Consider the following 19,636-nt stretch of genomic DNA (forward strand, 5'->3'; position numbering starts at 1 on the left):
CCCGCCGCCCGCCGCCCTTTTCTATGTGACGATGCTGCTATCCGAGTGCCGCTCCCTCCGGGAGACCCTCCGCCCGCCGACCTCCCCAGCAGTGACTCCGTGTATCCACATTTTTATGTTTTTTAAACTATTTTCCTGAAAGCTGAGAATATTGACAAATGAATATGATTAGCCTTTCTAAATAAAACGAAACAAAACAAAAACGGCTGCTCCTCGGGGAGCGGGACCTCCTGAAGCGTGTTTCTCGAAGTGACCGTCCCGTCCGCCCCCCTGGAGCGTGCCCCTTCCCCCCACCTCGGCCGCCCCTCGAACCCGCGCCCTCGGCCTCCCCTCGGCCGCCCCTCGAACCCGCGCACTCGGCCTCCCCTCGGCCGCCCGTCGAACCCGCGCCCAGGAGCTGGTTTTGCTCCCCAGATTCCCCCGCCAGAGTCCTCGGTAAGCGGTATCGTGTCCGGGCGCCACTAGAGGGCGCCTTGTGCCTGCCGCGGAGGGGACCTGGCACGGCCAGCCTCAGCCTGGGCACCGGGCTCTGTGCCCGTGTGGCCGCGCCCAGGCGCCCGGCGTGCAGGCCGGTGGGCGGCCGCCTCCCGGTCAGCGCTCAGCTCGCCCGCCAGCAGAGGCCTCGCTGTCCTGACCTGACTCCGTCCCGTCCAGCCTGCGAGGGGGATGGAGTCCTCAGCCACGGCACACGCCCCACGAGAGCCCGTCAGCTTTGCCAGAAAGCCCACCGGCTGTTTCCCGAAGCACCGCCCGCCTCTGGGCGAGGCCGCCGCCTCCGCCCCTGGTCCCCGCCCTCCTCAGGGCCTCCCCGCGCCTTCCCGGAACCCGTGGCTGAGCGCCCTGTCCCTCCCGGCGGCTCGTTCCTGGCGTCGTGGCTGTTCTCTGAACCACCGCCACGGGCTCTGTCTGCTCTGCCCGTCCCCCCGCTGCTCGGGGCAGGTCCTGGGCCCCGGGGACCTCCCCCGCCTGGAGCCCCAGGGCGGCCTGTCCGCCCCGTGGACGCTCACCGGCGCCTCCCGGAGGCTCCATCCTCCCGTCACCTCCCTCTGCTGCTGCTGCTGGGGCCTGAGGCCCAGGGCCCCCTGGGGGCCAGCAGTGACTGCACAGCAGGTGCGGGAGGTCTGGGCTGTCTCCCCATGACCCTGACCTTCGAGGCCCCACCCCAGATGGCTCTTCTGTTCACAGAAGGACCCGATGTCACGGGGCAGCAGGCCCAGGTGCGCCTGCAAGGGGCGGAGCTCGTGGCCTGACCTCTGACCTTTGGGTGACGTATTGGCTGTAAGAGCTCTGCCTACCCCTTTCCCAGTCTCGGGCAGGGAAGGCACGGGGACTGAGGGGCCCGGGAGAGCTGTCACGCATCCTGTTAAACCACAGCCGGAAGCACCCCCCCCAGCCTTTCTGAGTCCATCGAGTTTCGTTCATTTTTGTGAACCACCGCAGACAGCCCGACCCGTCCGAGCCGCCCCTGTGCTCGGCTCGAGGACTGGCCAGCAGCTCCGAGCACCGCAGAGTGAGCTCATGCCACACCTCCCGGTCCCCGGTTCAGTCCCCTGACCCCTAGGGTTCTGGGGCAGTCACTGGGGAAGCTGAGGCAGGACAAGCTGGGGTTTGCCCAGAAACGGGCGGAGGGGCCCACAGCCAGCGCTGGAGCCGCTGGAGCCTGAGGCCCAGGGCCCCGGGATCAGCTCTTCCCTCAGGACCCCCAGGCAGCCCAGGGCCTCGGGTCCCTCCCACCCCAAGGCCCCAGGGAGCTGCCCTGCAGGCAGCACAGCCTGAAACCCAGCCGAGGCCAGGCCTGGGTGGGCCTGGAGGAGGGAGAGGAGGGGGAGAGGGAAGGGGGGGGGGGGGGAGAAAAGGGGAGGAGGGGGGACCTCCCCAAGGGGAGCATGTGCTGTCTGCCTGCCTGGCTGGCGCTGGGATCAGCTAAGGTTTCAGCCACCAGAAGAGGCTGCAGAAGGAGAGGCCGCCCGCTGGTCCCTGAGGTCAAGGTCACCCAGTCGGTCTGTCTCAGCTCGGGGACCCTGGCTGGGCCACCCTCGCCGAGTGGCCTTCAGGGAGTGAGACATGTCAGTCCGCCTGCCCCTGGCCATGCAGCTGGTGGGACCCCGGAGGGAGGAGCACTGTGGGAGGGGGCGGGGATCGTCCCCCAGGCCCCGCTTCCAGGAAGTCTCCCCGGCAGCAGCCCCCCCTCCCGCACACCAGCCCCTGCAGCGGGGGTCTAAATTATTCAGCACCTACTACACGCCCGTTTAACCCGCACAACCCCCTCTGAGGGTGCAGGTGCTTGCCCCGCCCAGAGCCCAGAGCCGAGCCCAGGCTGGGCAGGGCCTCCTGAGTCTGAGCCGTTGGGTGCCCACTGGGTGCCCGTCACCCAGGGCGGACGTGGCCTCGGAGGTGAGGCCCAGGAACGGGGGGCTCAGCCAGGGACCAGGGGAGGCCAAGAGGATGTGAGCTGGGCCCGGGAGCAGAGACTCAGACAGGTGACGGGGTGGGAGGGGAAGGGAGGGGGATGGATGGAGATGGACAGGGATGGGCGGGGATGGATGGAGATGGACAGGGATGGGCGGGGATGGATGGGGAGGGGATGGATGGAGATGGACAGGGATGGATGGGGAGGGGAGGGGAGGGGGATGGGTGGGGAGGAGAGGGGATGGACAGGTGGCATCAGGGTTTCTCTCGGTGACACTCAGTGCACCCAGCCTCACCCAGGCCTCAGCTAGGGTCCCGGCCCCTCACCACCCTGACTGAGCCGCCCACCCAGAGAACACCACACTGAGCCGCCCGCCTTTCCTCCTGCCTTTCTCACGTGCAGCAGGTTCACCCACTTGGCAGCGTGGACGGCGGCCTCCTGCGCCCCCTCCTGGGTGGAGCCGCACCGCACGCTCTGGCTGAGGAGCAGTCCATTACCGAGTGCGCCGCCCAGCGCTGTGCCCCTCCCGCGCGCCCACGCCCAGCCCAGCCCTGCGGGAACGGGGGTCTGAACGGAGGCCCATGGCCACCGCACTGGCCCGGCCCGGCGGCCCTGATGGCTCACCCACTCGCTCCGTCTGTCTGGAAGCGGCACTGTTGCTTAGCAACTGAAAGGAGAGCACAAATGGGACCTGAGAGGCCCGGGACGCTGGCCGGAGGGGCAGAGAGAAGGCTCAGCAGGGCCCGGCTCAGGCCGACCCCCACGAGCCTCCACACGGCCCCAGGAATGACCCTTGTCAGCCTGGGGGGGGAGTGAGCTCCGTGGGCGAGGCCCCCGAGGGGTCCCATCGCCTCCCGATTCCACCACACCCAGGGAGGCACTTCCTCACAGCAGGCCCAGAGGGGTGAGTCCGGGTCAAGGTCACACGGCAGCGAGCGGCGTGCCCGGCATTGGCCCTCAGACGCCGGCGTTGGCATTGAGCGCTTTTCCTGCCCCCCCCCAGGGGGCCCCCACATCCCAGTGGCCCAGCTTCCTGGCTCCGGAGGGATCCAGCCTCCCCTTAAAAAGACCTTTACTGACTTCAGAGAAGAGGGGGAGAGAGACATCCATGGTGAGAGAATCATGGACCCGCTGCCTCCTGCACGCCCCACAGTGGGATCGAGCCCGCAGCCCGGCCTGTGCCCTGACCCAGAATCGAACCTGGGACCCCTGGTTCCTAGGTTGACTCTCAACCCCTGAGCCCGCCGGTCGGAAACGAATAACCTTCCTGGCCCGGTTCTTCTCTGCTGTGAGTGACGCTGCTCTCACCGGCCTCGAGGGCAGGAAGGGGGCTCTGCCTGCAGACCAGCCCGCATGTCCGTTTCTCTCCCACCGAGCGCAGCCGTGGTGGGTCCCCGTCAGGAGGGCAGTCTGCCCCCCACGCTGCCCGCCCCCCTCCCCAGCAGGCCTGCCTCCCGCAGCCTCCCGGGGCCGGGCCGCGGAGGGCTCCGGGGTCCCCAGGCGGCACCAGGGACCCTGTTTCTCACAGAACAGCCGAGGCGGGGAGGGCAGCCGTCCAGCCGGGCAACAGGTGCCGCGGGGCCTGTGAGTCTGGGCAGCCGCCTGCCAGCGACAGCCACAGCACTGAGGTCATCCCACACCAGGCCCTGGCACCTGCCGGACCCTGGTGGGCAGGAAGCCCGGAGGGCGGGCCGGCCGGGGAGCGCCCCCCTGCTCCCCCCCACCCCCACGTCCGTGCCCGGGCCTGCCGAAGGGGCAGGGCCCCCTGTGTGGCAAGGCCGCCCTGGGGCCCAGGGACACCCGCTGGCAGGGAACGGGGAGCCTCCCGGAGGCCCGCGGCTCTGAAACGGGATCCGGCCGCACTCTGGCAGCCTGGCCCGCCCGCGGTGCCACCGGCAGTTGCTAGGAGACAGCAGGCCTCGCGGTCGGCAGGAGGGCTTCCCCGAGCTCGGGAGGCCGCCTGGCAGCTGCCTGGCCCTGCCCGCATCCTCGCCCTGGGGACCCAGCCCTGGCCCATGCAGCTCAGAGGATAGAGTGTCAGCCTATAGACCAAAGGGCCCCAGGTTCGATTCCCGTCAAGGGCACATGTACTGGTCAGGGCCCTGTGCAGGAGGCAACCAGCAGGAGCCAACCCATCGGTGTGTCTCCTTCACATCGATGTTTCTCTCTTCCACTCTCTAAAAATCGATGGACGCCGAAACCGGTGTGGCTCAGTGGATAGAGCGTCGGCCTGCGGACTGAAGGGTCCCAGGTTCGATCCCTGTCAAGGGCATGTACCGTGGTTGCGGGCACAACCCCAGTGGGGGGTGTGCAGGAGGCAGCTGGTCGATGTATCTCTCTCATCGATGTATCTAGCTCTCTATCCCTCTCCCTTCCTCGTTGTGGAAAATCAATAAAATATTTTTTAAAAATAAAAATAAAAATCATTGGAAAAATCTCCTCAGATGGGGATTAAAAAAAGAAGAAAAACAGAAACACAGGAAAGTGGTCTGCACCTACGTCTACAGGACTCTCCGTGGGAGCTGTCGGCCGCCCTATGGGGGTGCCCCTTGCCTTCTGGGGGGGCCGAGGCTGCGGGGCGAGGACAGGCCCGCGGAGGCGGCGCCCGGGCCAGCAGCTGCTCAGGGGCACATGGCTTCCTTGTCCGTGTTCTCTCCGGACTCGCCTGTTCCATCCGTCTCACCACCATCCGTCCCCGCGGGACCTCACGAGAGCAGGTCAGCGCTGGCCAGGGCTCCTCTGCATCCAATCTGAGAAGCGGGCGGTTCGTGGTGATGGACGATGCTCGGACCAGCTGGCTTCGCGCGGAGTCAGCATTCTGGGCGCTCGGGGCGGCTGCCCCCTCCACACGGCTCGACCCTCCCCTCCGTCCAGCGGAGCCAGAGCCCGAAGGGGAGGCCGGGAGAGACCTCGGCAAGAAGCGTGGAGGGTGGTCCTGGCCGCTGTGGCTCAGGGGTTGAACGTCGACCTAGCATCCACCTAGGAACCAGGAGGTCAGAGTTCGATTCCCAGACAGGGCGTGAGCCCAGGCTGTGGGCTGGGTCCCCAGGAGGGGGTGAGCAGGAGGCAGCCCATCAGTGATTCTCTCTCATCATGGACATTTCTCTCTCTCCCTCTCTGTCTCCCTTCCCTTCTGCAATCAGTAAATATATATATATTAAAAGGAAACTTGGAAAATGAAAGACCAAGGCCAAGGCTGAGGGCGGGACTCCTGGTGCGTAACCAGCGGCCTCCTGTGGGGGGCGCTCAGGGTCAGGGCGCTGTCAGCACCAACCCTCTTCTTGCTCTGGCCGCGCAGGCCAAGCGGGGAGAGCTCTCTGCTACCAGCCTCAGGAAGTCCTTCCTCCTCCTTCCTCTCTCCTGGAGATACTTTCTTTAAACACACACACACACACACACACACACACACACACGGAAAACACAGCGACCAGGAGCGGTGGGGCTGGGAGGGCAGGGCCTCTGGGGCCGTGGGAGCCACCTGTGTGCGGGCAGTGCCCGGACCAGAGGGCGCAGAGGCAGGCCGGCTCTCCGCTCTCTCCCGGCCGGTCCCTCAGAGGGGTCCCTCCCCGGAGGTGTCCGCATTGGGGATCAGCCCAGACGCGCTGAGGCCTCCGTTTCCGGCTCGTCCTGACCCTGGCTGGGAGACCTGCCCGCCGTCCGCTCCCAGGCCCTCCGCCTCCCATTGTTCTCTGGCCACAGGAAGCCCACTTCCAGGCTCCGGCCCAGGCGCCCGGCTGTCTCTGTGACGGTGGGAGAAGCCGGCGGGAACTGGGCACGGGAAGGGCGAGGATCGGAGATCGGGCATCCCTCCCTCTTGCTCTGCCTCAGGCTGGCCCTTCAGTCGTGGCCGTGGCTCCGCCGTGGCTCCGGCTCGCAGAGGACAGCCCTTCGTGGCCCCTCGTCGCCGCGTGGCCGGCTCCACGGGCAGCCTGGCCCCGGCCTGGCCCCCGAAGGCCAGCGAGACCTCCGGGCGCGGCCCTCAGCCTGGGGAGGGCCGCCTGCTGGGGCCACGCTGTGCGCGCCACCGTGTCCTGCTGGCTTCCCACCTCTTCCCTTCTCTGCGCGACCAGCCCGCGTGCTCAGTCCCTCCGGGGAGGTCCGGGGACCCCCCTGGGCCCTGCCTGACCCTGGGAGGCATCCGAGCGGCTCTGAGTCGCCCGTGGCTAAGGCCCCCACTTGGCCGGGTGCGAAGCCCAGGGGGCAGCAGAGGAAGGAGGAGGGGTGCGCCTGCCCCTGGGCCTCCAGACACCCCAGTGCCCCCAGCCCGGCAGCCTCGGCCCCGCTCCTTCCTCTCCGTGGAGAGCCGGCCCGGAGGCCACGAGGCTTGCAGGACTGATCCCTCCGCGGCTCTCCCGTCCGGCCGTCAGCAGCAGGTGTGAGGGAGCGGAGAGCATGGTGCCTCACGTGGAGCCACTTACACAGCTGGAGCTGAGACCGCTTCCCTCTGCTGCTTCCGACGGGCCTGAGAGCTGGGAGCAGGGAGCTGGGGGGCGGGGAGGACCCCGCGGGGAGGGTGGTCCGTGCTTCTGGGAGCAGCGGGGTGTCCCTCTGACCCCGAACGCCCCCCTGGGGCTGCTGCCTGGAGCTGGTCTCCCTTGGAGGTGGTCCCCAAGATGTAAACTGGTGATGGAGGCCGACGGGTGGTGAGGGGTGAGGGGAAGGCAGGGTCCGAGGCGTTTCTGAGTCTGTCTGGCTCCATGGGTTACCCGCTCTGGGTCACCATGAGGATTTGTTTTTCTTTTGTTTTTCATGTATATTTTTATTGGTGTCAGAGAGGGAGGGAGAGGCCGAGAGAGAGAGACATCAGTGATGAGAGAGAACCATGGACCGGCTGCCTCCTGCACGCCCCACACTGGGGATGGAGCCCTGACCGGGAACAGAACTGTCGGAAGCCGCCCACTGTCCCCACAGCAGAGCGGTGTGGACAGGGAACCCGGGAGCTGGTCACACTGGGAAGCTCTGAAAGGTCAGCCACCCACTTGCCGTCTCAGCTGAAGCCACTTCCACCTGTCAATCGTATGGAAATCCTTGCTGATTGGCTAGTGCAGGGATTGCCTGCCTCTAGGGGTGGACCCCAAACCTTCATAAAAGGGGTAACAAGGCAGAGCAGGGCGCTGTCCTCCCTCTAGAGGTGGGCTCTCGCCCGGCCCCCAATATTTCCTAGTCTCTCATTTGTGTGCGGCCTCCTCCAGAACCCAAACCCTGAACCACGCAGACGTGAACGGGGTTCCCACAGGAATCGTGTGGGTCACAGGCCCACGCTCATCGTGGAGCCCCGCCGGCCGGCCCCGTGCTTTTAAAGGTGGTGATTGGCCAAAGCCAGTGTGGCTCAGTGGACAGAGCGTCGGTCTGCGGATTGAAAGGTCCCAGGTTCAATTCCGGTCCAGGGCATGTACACTGGTTGTGGGCACATCCCGGGTAGGGGGTGTGCAGGAGGCAGCTGGTCGATGTTTCTCTCTCATGGACGTTTCTAGCTCTCTGTCCCTCTCTCTTCCTCTCTGTAAAAAATCAATAAAATATATTTTAAAAATAAATAAATAAATAAATAAAATAAAATAAAGGTGGCGATTGGGCAGTCCTCAGATGGACACAGAGGCGTCGAATTAAACGAAATTCGAAAACCTAAACCGCCTGAACCTGGCACATCGCGAGGCCCGCGAGGGCGGGAGAGCCACGGCCGTGCGGTTCCGTCCTCCGTCTCCGCCGGGAGCTCCCAGTCTGTGTCCTGCTTCACGTGTGCGCTTCTGGCGTCTCCGTGTGCTGTGGTGTGGCCTCACCGATGAGCGTGAGGACATTCACTCCCCGTAGGAGCTCCTGTTCCGGGGTGTCTCTCCCGGGCACTGCACACAGCGGGACCAGGTCACACGGGGCTTCTGTGACCGGCTTCTCAGCATGAACCTCCTGCTCAAGGCTCATCACACTGTATTCCAGCGCTCGGCTGTATGAGACACGTTTCATTGATCCACGGGTGACTGGTGTGTCCACGTTCATGTCCACGTTCATGGGTGACTGGTGTGTCCACGTTCATGGGTGACTGGTGTGTCCACGTTCATGGGAGACTGGTGTGTCCACGTTCATGGGAGACTGGTGTGTCCACGTTCATGGGAGACTGGTGTGTCCACGTTCATGGGAGACTGGTGTGTCCCAGCTCGTGGTGCCTGGCGTGTCCCTGCCGGGGATGGACGCCTGAGTTGTCTCCACTCTGGCTGCTGTGAACACGAGGCGCTGGCTCTTGTGTGGACATGGGTTTCCCGTGTCCTTGGTCCGAGCTGAGGAGGGAAATGGCTGGTCCTCCGGCCGCGTCTGTCTGCCGGCTCCCCAGTTCCCACAGCGGAGGGGGAGGTGGGGGGGAGGAGAGGGAAGTGCTGTTCTGACTTCTCCGGATGGCCACGTGGCTGGTGCGAAGTGGCCTCCCTGGTCCTGCCGGCCAGTGAGGCTGAGCGTCTTCTGTGCCTCTTTGGGTGGAACTCACAGAAGCGAAATACGGCCCTCGTCAGCTGGTGGCCAGCAGGAGCCCCATGTGGGGTGCGGTGAGGAAGGACGCTTCACTCCGCGCAAACAGCACAGACACTTTATGGAAACGTTTGCAGACTTCCCGATTCCTCAGAGAGGCAGTCCCACGCTGTGGCCCCGCCGCCCGCCCTGCCCCAGGCCCTGAGCCCGCCCCGCCTGCTCTCCCGTCCTGGCCGGCAGCCCGCCCCGATGCTGCAATTCCTAAGCCTTCTTGGAATCCCGGGCCGCCCCAGGTCTCCTGTGACTCACGGAGGGTGTTTCCCACGCCGGCCGCTGGCGCTGTCTGCCAGCCGGGCTGGCACTGCCCCCTCCCGGGCCTGGCCAGCCAGCCCATGTGAGACCCACGGGGGGCGTCCGTCCGGAGGGGGTTATGAGGGACCTTCACTCTCTGTGCCGTTTGAGTTTGCACCATGTGCACAGCTACTTGTGCCAACAACAGGAGAGATGCAGGCGTGAGCAGTGACCAGCTCCGGGCCCCGCCCGGAGGGGAGGGCCAATCTGTGTCCCCAGAGGGGGAGGCCCAGGGCCCTCGTGTGACCCAGAGGCTTCGGGCAGGAGGGAGCCACGGAGGGTGCAGGCGGGAGAGAAGCGCCTGGTGGCCTGAGCCTGGGTTCTTCCGTGGCTCCCCCCGCTTGCCGCAGGCACAAGGAGCCAACGGGACCTCTTTTTTTTTTTTTTTTTTTTAACACCTTTTTTATTTCCGAGAGGAAGGGAGAGGGAGAGACAGATAGAAACATCAATGATGAGAGGGAATCATGGATCGGCTGCCTCTGCACGCCCCCTACTGGGGATCGAGCCTGCAACCCAGGCCTGTGCCCTTGGCTGGGATAGAACCTGGGACCCTTCAGTCCACAGGCCGATGCTCTATCCACTGATCCACACCAGCCAGGGCCTGCAGGGTCCTCTCACAGGCTCCAAACCTGATTTGTCCCTCCATCCTGATCGCCCCGCCTCCAGTAAAGAAATGAATCGCTCCAGGTGCTTAAGGATGGAGGGTGTTTATCCTCCTGTCCCCTCCCCACGGCTCCTGGTCCCCGGATTCCTCTCTGGCTCTCACTCTCCCCATTCTGAGCTCCGTCCGCACCCGCACGCCCTCTCCAGTTCTTCACAGGCCCTGCCGCCCTCAGGGCCTCAGGCCCAAACGCTCCAGTTCAGACACAGATCCGACCCAGTTCCTGGCGCTCCCGGCACACAAGCTGGCACAGGCCCGAGACACCGCCTGTGGGCTGCTGGCTTCCCCAGCTGCTGCCTCCTGCTCCCTCCGCCCACCCCCGCCCACCTCGCACCCTCTGCGGGCCTTTCCCGCCAAGGCCCGGCTTCCCCTGCACCAAGTCTTGTCCCCGGGGCCGGGGCCGGGATTCCCTCACCAGAACCAGCCCCTGCGCTCCGTCCTCCCCTCCCCTCACTGCGTCCCTGTGACCCGCCTCTCGCAGCAGACCAGACCTCACCTCCCCGCCAGCCCCTCCTCACCAGCCGAGGGACCATGTCAGGAGTCACCTCCTGTTTGAAAAGATTAATCAACCGGTTAAGTTCCAGACTCGCCACGTCGGGGGCTCATGTGAGAACTCTTCTTTCAGTCCTCTCGGAGGGTGCTGTCCCATCGGTTTTTAGAGAGAGAGGGAGAGAGAGGGGAAGAGAGAACAGAAAGAACAGAAGAGAGAGGGGAAGCCAGAGAGAGAAACATCGATGTGAGGACACATCGCTTGGCTGCCTCCTGCGTGCGCCCGGAGGAGCCTGCAACACAGGTACCTGTCCTGGACAGGAATCGAACCTGGGACCCTTGGCTCCGTAGGCTGACGCTCTACCCACTGAACCACACTGGCCAGGGCTCACGTGAGAACTCTTAAAGGACCCCAGGAACCAGTGCCGGGTCGGGGGTCCATGAGGAGCACTGAGGCGCCTGGGAAAGCAGTTCCCGCCAGACCCCCCCACCTGACCTCGTGGCTGTGGCCGTGGCCGTGGCCGCTGTGGTAGGAGCATGTGGAGCAGATGGGAGCTGTTTCCGAGCATCTACTCACCGGGCCTGGGGCCTCGAGATCCGAAGGGCCTGCGGCAGGGAGAGCGGTAACTCAGACCTCAGCCGTTCCCCCCACACGTGGCCCTGGAACTGCCTCTTCCCCGACTGCCTGCGGGCTGTTTTCCACAAACACGTGTCCTCCCCCGAAGGCCCCGCTGGAGGGCGGGCGGCAGGGCGGCCCGGGGCAGCGCGGTCTGGGGAGGTGACGCTCTGGGCCAGGCCAAGCTGCTGGTGGCTAAGCAACCGCCCGTTTTTGTTTTTATTGATTTCAGAGAGGAAGGGAGAGGGAGAGAAACATCAATGAGGAGAGAATCACGGACCCGCTGCCTCCTGCACGCCCCCCACTGGGGATGGAGCCACACCCGGGCCTGGGCCCTGAGCGGGAATCGAACCTGACCTCCTGGGTCCTAGGTCAGCGCTCCATCGCTGAGCCACGCCGGCAGGCTGTCTGAATCGCCTCCTCGCTTACTTCCCTTCTTAGCCGTCCGCCGTCTGCCCTTGGGGGGGTCAGGAGTGGACACGTGTCCGTGGGAACGTGAAGGAGGCACAGGCCGCCCCTGGTCCTGGGTGGGGGCCAAGAAGGGGTGGGACCGGAGAGGAGCCTCCGGCCTGGCCTCTGGCTCCCGAGGACCCCCAGGAGGCCCCCTGACCGCCCAGGCTCCAGGACATGGGGCCCGAGACCTGAGGCCGAAGGGGGACAGCCCACCCCCCACCACCACGCAGCTTCTGAGGTGCCAGGTCCCGCCGACGCCTGGCTGCCGGCTTTGCTGCTGCACGTGGGCCGGGTAGTGGCCGCGCAGCCCTGAGCTCCCTCCCCGCAGGCCGGTGCTGGGGGAGATGTCTGGGGGGGCGGTGCGGAGTGTTCAGGCGTCTGCAACCCACCTGAGGAGGTTCCCTACGCTCCACCCAACAAGCAGCTTCCTACTGGCTTTTGCTAAAAAAAAAAAAAAAAAAGAAAAAGAAAAAGAAAAAGAAAGAAAGAAAGAAAGAAAGAAGGAAACAAGGGAGGGAGGGAGGAGAGGAAGGGAGGGAAGGGGGGAGGGAGGTGGACAGGGAGGGGAGGGAGGGAGGGAGGAGGGAGGGGAAGAGGGAGGAGAGGGAGGGGAGAAAGAGGATTGAAGAGGGAGGGGAGGGAGGGAGAGAGGGGAGAGGGAGGGAGGGAGAGAGAGAGGGAGAGATGGAGGGAAGCAGTGGGGAGAGAAAAAAAGCCGTAGGGAATAGGAGTGGCATGGAGGCGGGAGGTGTAAGACATGGACTTTGGACGAGCTCGGAGTGAAGGCCACTACGAGCTGCCGCCCTCCGTGACCCCGGGCAGTGCCACTTCCGGAACCTTCTTTCCTCTTTGTAAAGTGGGAACCACCTCACACCGGTCAGAACGGCCGCCATCAACCAACCTGCCAGGCCAGGTGCTGCGAGGATGCACAGCCGCCTCGGAGAACAGTACGGCGTTTCCTCCAAAACTAAACATGGAACTGCCATTTGACCCAGTGATCCCACTTCTAAGAATCTATCCCACGAAAACAGGAACGGCCGAAACCGGTGTGGCTCAGTGGCTAGAGCATGGGCCTGCGGACTGAAAGGTCCCAGGTTCGATTCCGGTCAAGGGCATGTGCCTTGGTTGAAGGCACATCCCCAGTAGGGGGCGTGCAGGAGGCAGCTGATGGATGTTTCTCCCTCATCGATGTTTCTAACTCTATCTCTCTCCCTTCCTCTCGGTAAAAAATCAATAAAATATATTTATATGAAAAAAATAAAGACAGAAACACCAATCAGAAAGGGTATATGCACCCCTATGTTCATAGCAGCACAATTCACCATAGCTAAGATTTGGAAACAGCCTAAGTGCCCATCAGCAGAGGAGTGGATTAGAAAACTGTGGATTAGAGGAGTGGATCACACTATGGAATACTACGCTTCTGTAAAAAAGAAGGAATTCTTAACATTTGCAGCAGCATGATGGACCCGGAGAGCATCACATTAAGTGAAATCAGTCAGCTGGAGAAAGATAAATATCACATGTTCTCTCTCATTTATGGACAATAAAGAACATTATAACCTGATGAACAAAAGATAGACGCAGAGGCCATAAAGCACCGAATAGACGGTCGAATGACTGCGGGAAGGCTGGGGAGGGTTGGGGGATGAGGTAGAGCTAAGAGATCAACTGAAGATGTGTATGCATGCAGATAAGCACAACCAATGGACGCAAGACACTGAGGGAGGGGGTGAGGGCATGCGACAGGAGTAGGGGAGGCTGGGGGAAGGTCTATGGGGGGGGGGAGATATATGTACTACTATGTGTAATACTTTAAACAATAAAATAATAAAGTTATTAAAATTTAAAAATAAAGTGTGGGGACAATTGATGAGATGGGGGACGGCTGGAGTCGGGAGGATTGTGTGAGTTAAAAAACGGCTGATCCCAGCCCGTGTGGCTCAGGGGTGAGCATCGACCTGTGAACCAGGAGGTCAGGGTTCGATCCCCCGTCTGGGCACAGGCCTGGGTTGCGGGCTCCATCCCCAGTGGGGGGCGTGCAGGAGGCAGCCGGTCCATGATTCTTTCTCATCATGGATGTTTCTCTCTCTCTCTCTCCCTTTCCCTCTTCCTTCCTGACATCAATAAAAACATATTTTTAAAAAATAACAAAGTGGGCCGAAACCGGTTTGGCTCAGCGGTAGAGCATCGGACTGCGGACTGAAAGGTCCCGGGTTCGATTCCGGTCAAGGGCATGTACATTGGTTGCGGGCACATCCCCGGTGGGGGGTGTGCAAGAGGCGGCTGGTCGGTGTTTCTCTCTCATCGGCGTTTCTAGCTCTCTAGCTCTCTCCCTTCCTCGCTGTAAAAAGTCAATAAAATATATATTTTTAAAAATAAAATAAAAAGTAACAAAGTGGCTGACGCGGAAGACACACAGCGGACGTGAGAAGTCCACCAGGAGCGGCTTCGTTTTCGTCTTTTTTAACGAAACTCTCGGCGAGGTGCTCCAGGCAGCAGCCCCCCACAGAGGGGGACTGGGAGTGGGGGCCGGGGCCGGGGGCCGGCCACGGGCATCCCCAGGTCCTGGCCAGGCTGGCCCCTCCCGGGGGCCCTGTGACCGCTCCGGCGACAGAGGAGGAACCTGAGATGCCGCTGGGGAAGGGGAGGGGGAAACCTAAGCTGCTGGGACCGACCTTCCGGCCGCTGGCCCATCAGTGTAATGGCTCCTTTGTGTGCCCAGCGGAGGGCGGGGGGCGGGGGGGGGCAGCGTTCACTTGCCTTCTCCTTTCACCCCCTGGCTCCACAAGGCCCATCCTCCCGGGGACTCCGAGGCCCTGGCTGCCGGGCGGCCCATGCTTGTCCATCCCCGTCGCCATGCCAACGAGGTCTGGCGGGCACCGGAGGCATCCTGTCCGGCCTTGTTCTTTAAAACCCCACGCCAGTGACCCCTCAGGTCTGACACTCTTTCCAAGAAAAGAACACAAGCCCTCAACCGTGTGGCTCAGTGGATAGAGCGCCCGCCTGCAGCCTGCAGGGTCCCGGGTTTGGGGTTCCATCCTGGTCAAGGGCACGGACCTCTGTCGCAGGCTCCCTCCCTGGCCTGGCTGGGCGTGTGCAGGAGCCACGGAGACCTTGGCTCGGGGAAAGTGAAGCCAATGGCCTGGCCGGCGTGGCTCGGGGGTTGAGTGTGGACCTAGGAACCAGGAGGTCAGGGTTCGATCCCTGGTCAGGGCACAGGCCCGGGCTGTGGGCTCCATCCCCAGTGGGGGGCGGGCAGGAGGCAGCCGGTCCATGGTTCTCTCTCATCACGGATGTTTCTCTCTCCCTCTCCCTGCCTCTCTGAAATCAGTAAAAATATAAATTTAAAAAAAAGAAAAGAAAAGAAAAGAAAGGAATTGTAGCCAGTGGATGGGTGGGGAGAGGCGGGCGGCGGAGGGCCAGGCCTGCGGGGTGACCTGAGTCGGGGTGACCTGAGTCGGGGTGACCTGAGTCGGGGTGGCCGTGAGGCCGGGCAGAAGGCGGGTTGGCAGAGCAGAGCGGGCTTCCGAGCGCCCGGCTGCCAGCTGAGCCAGGAGGGGGCCCCCGGGGGCTGAGTTCCCAGGAGGCCCCGATACCCATCGCGCCCCAGTTCCACCGGAGAATGGGGCTCTCACGGGGCTGGCCACCGGCCCGCATCACCGGCCCCATCTCGCAGGCCGGCACAGAGGGCTTTGTCCTCCCTCCTGCTGGGGAGGCCACCGCCCCCAGCCCCCCGCCCCCCAGCCTGGGAGGGGGAGAGGGCATTGGAGGACCTGGTCTGGGGGGGCGGTGAGCCTCGCCCGTCTCCCCAGGCCCAGGGCTGCCCGGGGAGGATGTCAGGGTGCCGCCGGGCAGGGGTATCACGTTCCGGCGCGGGCAGCGGGCGGGGCAGCGGGCAGCGCTCCGAATGCCTGCGAAGGGCTTTGCAGAGCGAGGCCGGCCGCCCGGCGCTGAGTAAGAGAGAGAAAAATAGCTGCCTGGCTCCCGGGCTGCTGGCTGTCCCAGGCTCCTGGGCTCCTGGGCGAGCGGCTCAGCCCTCCAGGACAGGGTTCCCTTCCCCCCTGGGTCTGTGCGCCCCGAGGCCCTGCCCGCAGAGCCTCCTCCCCCACAGAGCGCCCCCTTCCTCACCCCTTTCCCCTGCGGCCCCGGGACCCAGGCTCAGCGCCCTGACTCAGTGCAAGGTTCTCTCCAGGAGGGGCGGCCACCTGCCCGGGGCCCGGGAAGCCTGTCACGGGACACGGAACAGACTCCTGGGCACTGAACCCCGGCCTGGCTCAGGCGTGGAGCGTCGGCCTGGGAACCGGGAGGTCACGGTTCGATTCCCCGTCAGGGCACAGGCCTGGGTTTCAGGCTCCATCCTCAGTGTGGGGCGCGCAGGAGGCAGCCAATCCGTGATTCTCTCATCACTGACGTTTCTCTCTCTCTCTCTTCCTCTCTGAAATCAATAAAATGTATTAAAAAAATATATGGACCCATGGAGTGAGTTTCGGTGTCTCTTGGGGGAGAGGGGGAGACAGGGATTGTACAAACTGCAGTTGAGGGACTGGAAAGTTCTGGTAAGTGTTGTTACTGACCAGACCCCCGCAGGCCACCGGGCATAGGAAACACCTGAATGGCCTCCAGCTCCTGGAACTCTGAGCACCTGCCCTTCCCCCTGAAGAAACAGAGTGAACGTGAGGCCCCGGGAGCTTCCTGCAACCAGCTGGCCTCTGGGGTGCTCCCGCTCCCTGTGGGTGCTCCCTGTGGGTCCCTGGCCTCTGGGGTGCTCCCGCTGGGTCCCAGGCCTCTTCTCCACCGCCTTTGGCAGGACTCGTTGGGGGTGCTGCTGAGTCCATCCACCAGGCGGAATCTTGAGTGTGTGTGTGTGTGAGTGTGAGAGTTTGTGTGTTTGTGTGCATGTGTGTGTGTGTATGTGTGTGAGTTTGTGTTTGTGTGTGAGTTTGTGTGTGTGTTTGTGTGTGTGTATGTGTGTGAGTTTGTGTGTGTGTGTGCATGTGTGTGAGAGTTTGTGTTTGTGAGTTTGTGTGTGTGTGCATGTGTGTGTGTGTGTATGTGTGTGAGTTTGTGTTTGTGTGTGAGTTTGTGTGTGTATGTGTGTGAGTTTGTGTGTGTGTGCGTGCATGTGTGTGAGAGTTTGTGAGTTTGTGTGTTTGTGTGAGTGTGCATGTGTGTGTGTGTTTGTGTTTCAGTTTGTGTGTGTGAGTGTATGTGTGTGTTTTTGTTTGTGTGTGTGTGTGCATGTGTGAGTTTGTGTGTGTGTGTGTGTTTGTGTGTGTGAGTTTGTGTTTGTGTGTGAGAGTTTGTGTGTGAGTGTATGTGTGTGAGTTTTTGTGTGTGTGTGTGTGTGTTAGTGTGTGTGTGCATGTGTGTGTGTGTGTGTGTGGGCGCGCGCGCTGGGGCAGGAGTGTCTGAGGCGGGGAACACTCTTCTGTCCTGTCCGGCGGTCTGACCGGGAGGGCCTGCCCTCCTTCCCACGCTGATAGAATCTCGGAGGGAGGAGCCTCCGCTCTGAGGCCCGGAAGGCTCTGGCTGGCTGACAGCCGGGCTGAGCTCAGAGGCTGAGTGACAAATGGGGTTCCTGTCCTAGCGAGAGAGGAGACTGACGTGGTTTCTTTCTTTCTTTCTCATTTAATATCTTATTTTTAGAAGTTTTATTTATTTTTTTAAATATACTTTTATTGATTTCAGAGAGGGAGAGGGAGAAAGAGAGAGAGAGAGAGAGAGAGAGAGAGAGAGAGAGAGAGAGAGGAACATCAGTGATGAGCGAGAATTATGGACTGGCTGCCTCTTGCACGCCCACAACCCGGGCCTGTGCCCTGACCGGGAATCGAACCCTGACCTCCTTGTTCATAGGTTGGTGCTAAACCACTGAGCCACACCAGTCTGGGCTAATACCTTTTTATTGATTTCAGAGAGGAATGGCAAGAGGGAGAGAGACAGAAACAACAATGATGACAGAGAATCATACCGGCTGCCTCCTGTGCACCCTGCACTGGGGATCCAGCCTGCAACCCCTGGCATATGCCCTGACCAGGAATCGAACCAGGGACCCTTCAGTTCACAGGCCGATGCTCTATCCACTGAGCCAAACCAGCCAGGGCCAGAAGCCCTTCCTTAGGCAAGGGGTGTGTGTGTGATGCCCACGGGGCTTGGTCTTGTGAACTGGCCTTTGGCCAAACACGGACACCGCCTCGGAGGTCACCCGCCCTCGGAGGTCACCGTGCGGCCGCCACCAGTCATGGCGGCTCGAGGGCGGCCTTGCCGGGGGCTGAGTGTCACCCGGCAGCGGCCGCGCTCTGGCTGGGAGAGGACAGCAGGCGCCTGAGGGCCGGGGCCCACTCACCAGGCTGCCGGGGACTGGCAGGGGCTGGAGGAGTGAGCACCCTCAGGGCGGCACCACCCGCAGGGGAGCCAGCGAGTGGATGGGGGCAACCGATGCCGGTTCTCTCTCACACGGATGCCTCCTCTCCCTCCCGCCCGCCCGCCCTCCCTCCCTCTCCCTCTCCCTCCCTTCCACCCTCTCCCTCCCGTCCTCCCTCTCTGTCTCTTCCCCCCCCCCCTCTCAAAACCAATAAAAAAACATACCCTCAGGTGAGGATTTTAAATATCAGGTTGTGATTAGGGGAGGGGGGAGGGGACATGGAGGGGATAAACCGTGATGGAAAAATAAAAACTGTTTTTTGGTTAATCCTCACCTGATTTAGTTAATCACATTTCCCCCTTGATTTTTAGAAAGTGGAAGGGATGGAGGAAGGGAGGGAGGAAAGGAGGGAGGGAGGGCGGGAAACATTGATGTGAGAGAGACACATGGATTGGTTGCCTCCCCCTCGTATCCTGACCCGCCTGCTGGGAACGAACCCAGGTTCATGCCCTTGACCCACAATCGAACCCGAGACGCGACGCTCTGCGGCTGAGCCACACAGGCCACGGCTCAAGTAAACGGACTGAAACGCACGGACCAATGCAGGGGCCGGAGCACGTCCCGCCGAGCCCTCTGTCCCCTCCACCGCCCGGCAAAGCCTCGGCGTGGAAGGCAGAGCCATGGGGAAGGTGCCAGCGAGTGGGCACTGGCCTCGGGCCTACATTAAACGCCGTTCCTGGGGGAGCCCCAGGACAGATGCCATGGGGCGCCCCTTTGGTGGAGAGGAAAGAGGGCAGTCAGGCCGGCGCTGTCTCCGGAGCCCGTCCCCAGGGCCAGCTCCAGGCTCAGCACACCCGGCCCAGGTTCCAGGGAGCAGAGGGAACCGCCATTGGCTGGGACCTCAGGGGACCAGGAGGCTCCCTCCCCCGACGTGCTCTCCCCAGGCGCCCACCCTCGGGCCCAGAGTGGAACGCTGCCTGGCAGGCCCCCCGGTCCCCACGCTGCTCTGTCACCCCCTGGCCGGCGAGGGACGCCGGGACCCAGCGGGCTGTTTCCCCCCAGTGCTTACAACTTATTTTTTTAATTTTTTTAAAGAAATATTTTCTTATTGATTTCAGAGAGGGAGAGAGACATCGGCTGGCTCCTGCTGCCCCACACTGGGAATCGAGCCCGCAACCCAGGCCTGTGCCCTGACCGGGAATTGAACCGTGACCTCCTGGCTCCTAGGTCGATGCTCAACTACAGAGCCACGATGTACCTACCTGTATAGTTGAAGTTTAAACAATGTGGCTCTCCAAAGAAATGTCAATCCTTGTCCTGTTGATATTGGACTCTGTTGACTAATGGGTTTGCCGACCACTGCTCTAGCTGGTTTGGCTCAGTGGCTAGAGCGTGGGCCAGTGGATTGAAGGGTCCAGGGCTCGATTCCAATCAAGGGCACAAGCCTGGGCTGCGAGTTTGATCCCCAGTGTGGGGCATGCCGGAGACAGCCCATCAATGATCCCTTCCCATTATTGATGTTTCTCTCTCCCCCTCTCCCTCCCTCTCTGAAGTCAATAAAAATATATTAAAAAAAGGACACTAGGCGTCTCCCTTTCTGGACCTCAACAGACAGTCTGGACTGGCCGATGGTCCCCAGGAAGACTTCGGCCACAAGAAGTATTCAGGGGAGCAGAGCAGCCCCAGGACGATGGCCAATGGCAGCCCACAGTGTCGCGGCAGCCACGGCCCAGGCCGGAGGGTGGGAGCCAGCAGCCTGCAGGGCTGGGGCCACGGGGGAAAGCTGAGCTGAGCGCTGCTGGGACAGCCTGCTACCAACCAGCTGGGCGGGGGAGTCCC

General features: G+C 62.5%; 1 protein-coding gene across 2 annotated transcripts in view; it reads left to right on the forward strand.

The window, feature by feature from the left end:
- The window catches only part of N4BP1 (NEDD4 binding protein 1), a 44,553-nt gene that overhangs the window by 21,879 nt on the left and 3,038 nt on the right, over positions 1-19,636 (forward strand). Inside the window, exon 8 of one of the 2 annotated variants that reach the window (XM_036440729.2) lies at positions 3-203. Coding sequence is in view for 1 of the 2 variants with exons in the window: in XM_045582889.1 (XP_045438845.1) it covers positions 11,166-11,171 (6 nt within the window). In the remaining variant the exon portion in view is untranslated. Of the gene's footprint in view, positions 1-2; positions 204-11,165; positions 11,172-19,636 lie in introns of those variants that run through there. The other variant, XM_045582889.1, reaches the window with a different exon arrangement.

The sequence above is a fragment of the Pipistrellus kuhlii genome, unplaced genomic scaffold (assembly GCF_014108245.1).
Source record: "Pipistrellus kuhlii isolate mPipKuh1 unplaced genomic scaffold, mPipKuh1.p scaffold_m20_p_17, whole genome shotgun sequence".
Lineage (NCBI taxonomy): Eukaryota > Metazoa > Chordata > Mammalia > Chiroptera > Vespertilionidae > Pipistrellus > Pipistrellus kuhlii.